Source organism: Aplysia californica, unplaced genomic scaffold (genome assembly GCF_000002075.1).
Source record: "Aplysia californica isolate F4 #8 unplaced genomic scaffold, AplCal3.0 scaffold01693, whole genome shotgun sequence".
NCBI lineage: Eukaryota > Metazoa > Mollusca > Gastropoda > Aplysiida > Aplysiidae > Aplysia > Aplysia californica.
In genome coordinates, this window is record NW_004798963.1 from 40,958 (window position 1) to 44,178 (window position 3,221).

Consider the following 3,221-nt stretch of genomic DNA (forward strand, 5'->3'; position numbering starts at 1 on the left):
AAGGGAGTGAATGCATCTACTGCTAGAGACTGGCCAAAAAAAGAAGGTAGGGAGGGGCTATGGACAGAGAAATTGTTCTGTTCTGTATCGAGATTAATCTCATCTTTTAAACATATTATTATGCTATACTTCCCTTTTATCTCACACCCACTTCCCCAAAGATGTGTCCCGCTTTTTGTATGTTGGAGAGTTAGGGACATTTAGAACCCTCTTTTAATTGTTATATTGGCTTTTTCATTTCGAATCCCCCTCCCAATTCCCCCCTTTAAAAATAATTCCCTCGGTTACCAATGCAATCAGCTGGAATTTTCCACAAAGTGTATCGTTCTGGGTAAATTGAAAAATCAATTTTTAAAATCAACAACTGATCCACAGATATAAAAAAAATTAATTGTCTATAGCTCAAACCATTTTGCTAAAAGATTGGTCTACGCTCTAGACAGTTAATTATTACATCATGCCTGTTAGTGATAGGAAAAATGCGCATCGGGAAATGTAAGAACAAACAACATTCCTGCAGGGACAGTATTAAAACATAGAGGGTCAGTGAAACTTTGTAGTATAATACATGTACAGGCTCTGTATCGTTATTAGATCTACTAATAAATAGAATTGCCGTTAGATTACTAAATACGATTCCAATGTCCTTAGTATCTGCACTACATACATTGTATTATACATGGTAGCCCTGTTGGTAAAAGTAAAGTATAGCCCCCGTTTTGAACTGACTAGCTTATAGTGCGCAGCAGGATCATCGCAGGGGTCACAGTGGGGTTAGTGCTATATCTTACGAGACCAGGGAATGGTGTGGTTTGTTCGTCGTGGTGTGCAAATACATGACTGGTGGGGTGAGGGTGAGGGTGGGGGCGGGGTTTATAGTTTACTTTTACCGCAAATGCTTCAACTTGAACAGTTCGATCAAGGATTTAGATCTAGACCTAGACTGAACGGACGAGGATGCATTCGACTCACAGAAACCTGCATCCCAACTCGAATCAAATGGAGATCGAGCAGCTTCGTATAAATCTGAAAACCATGCCAACATCAAGTTGATCAACATCACTTAAATTATCGGACCCATCAGTCAATGCAATCTAAAACTTCAGGCGAGATAAGACGTTTATTGTTCCGCTCAATAGGGCAAATTTGTAACAATATTGAGAAGGAAAGAAAGACGATCACCCTTGAACCTTATCCTAAACCAGTGCTAACCATCCTGGGGATAAAACCTAAGGAGAGATAGACGTTTTTGTTCAGCTCGATAGCGCACATTTGTAACAATAAATATGGAGAAGAAAAGAAAACGTTCACCCTTGAATGTTATTCTAAACCAGCAGTGCTAACTATCATGGGAGCTTTTGCCCGCTCCACTAGTGGGCGATTTGGCAATTTTGGCGGGCAGTGGGGGATCACCCGGGAAGTGACAGGTGTTATTTTATGCCCTTTTTGGAAATACATTATGTAAGTGGGTGGTCCCAAAATGTTATTATAAGCCTCTTCAATGTGGCAAAATATGAACACTGTATATAAAAGGGTTAATAACCACTGTTCTGAAATATCGTAAACTAACGTTAAGAAAATAAATATGTCGTTAAAAGGGGCTTAAACCATAATATCAATAGCTACCACACTTATATTTGAATTGAAAACTGTGTATCTTTTCTTTTAATGTGGGTGATTTAACGGCTCCAGCAACAGTTTACAACACTAAAGCAGCGGAATCCGACTTTGCCTGTCAGAGCCAACACGGGCTGATATATACACCACATCCCAGCATGAGATATTTTATAAAAATGTTCCCCACTCGCGAATTGGTCGCTTTTAAGGGCAAGCAGGCTAACTCATATTTCGGAGGTTTCCAGAAATCTTGACCTACACCAAAGGCGGGCATTGTCCTAACTATACGAGCAGTTTGGTTTCATTGCTGTGTATATTTGTTTGGTTGAAGAGAAAACTCTCCTTGTCCTTTAAAGAACCTGAACAAGGGGCAAAAACTTTACCTTCGATTTTCTCAAAACATCATTTTTCGGGATGGCCCCCTTGTGCTTAAAAGCGTCCAATTGAACTTCTGTCTCCCGCGCGCGACAGTGAAGTGTCTAACTGCTACACCCCAGTCACAGACGCCAGTAATCAATATCTTACAAAATCGTGCACGGAAACAAATTGAAAAAAGAAACAAAGCATTTTGCACTAGATATATAACTTCTGTTCAAATTGATCAATCATGAAACGTATGTATAATAATTGTTTAAAAAAAAAAAAAAGGGGTTATGTATAATTGTTGGACAGAGAATAATCTTTTCAAAAAGATATGGACACTTCCACTTAAACCAAATCTTTAGAAGAAGTCGGCTTGACATAAATTCAGACATTTTCTCATTGGTATAGTTTTCTAAATAAGTAAGTTAGTTTGGAATTAGTATTTTAATGAAGCGATCTAAATACTAAAAGGAAAAGCTTCTAAAAGAAACAAAGATTATTATCCTTTTTGTTGCTCCCCAGAAATATTTCTTTAGATGAACTTGTGCCTTAAAATAATATCACGACGAGTTTTTTTTGGGTTTTTTCATTCTTTCCAAATTTGTTTGCCACTGTCTGCAATAAGGCTGCTATCGAATTTACGCTATCTTCTGCTGTTGGTTTTTTAAGCTATACGTATTTACTATTTTACAAATACTATATCTATTTAACATACAAAGAACCTGTGATAAATTCCTGAGTGAGGTTTTGAAAGATGAATCTGATATGATATGTTGCAATATTGTCGGCTTTTTTTCCCTTTTCGTTATTAAATTCTTCAATAAAAATAACAATATTACATATCACTTGAATAATTGTGTGTATATCTAGATTTGCATAATGTGTTCTTTGCGCAGGGACAATAAAGACTTATTTTTCATTTCATCTCATCTTATCTATCTCATCTCAAAATATCTTATCTTATCGTATCTTATCTTATCTTATCTCATCTCATCTTATGTCTATCTTATCTTGTCCTATTCCATCTCAGATTATCCTATCTTGTCTTATCTTCTCCTATCTTATCTTATCTTATTTCATCTTATCTCACCTGTGACGTGTAGGAGGGCGGCGAGCAGAGTGGAGAGGAAGAGACGACAGGGGTTAGCCAGGTGCATCCTGGGTAGGCATGGGTGGACACACCCTGGTGAGCGGGCTTCCGTTAGCTGGTCACTGGCGGCATCTGTGGACGAGAGGGGAGG

General features: G+C 38.0%; 1 protein-coding gene across 1 annotated transcript in view; it reads right to left on the minus strand.

The window, feature by feature from the left end:
* The window catches only part of LOC106013970, a gene marked incomplete in the record, with an annotated part of 23,993 nt that extends 20,778 nt beyond the window's left edge, over positions 1 to 3,215 (minus strand). Inside the window, 1 exon segment of the mRNA XM_013090931.2 lies at positions 3,071 to 3,215. Within this exon segment, the coding sequence (XP_012946385.1) occupies positions 3,071 to 3,137 (67 nt within the window).
* Between the last annotated feature and the right edge of the window lie 6 nt (positions 3,216 to 3,221).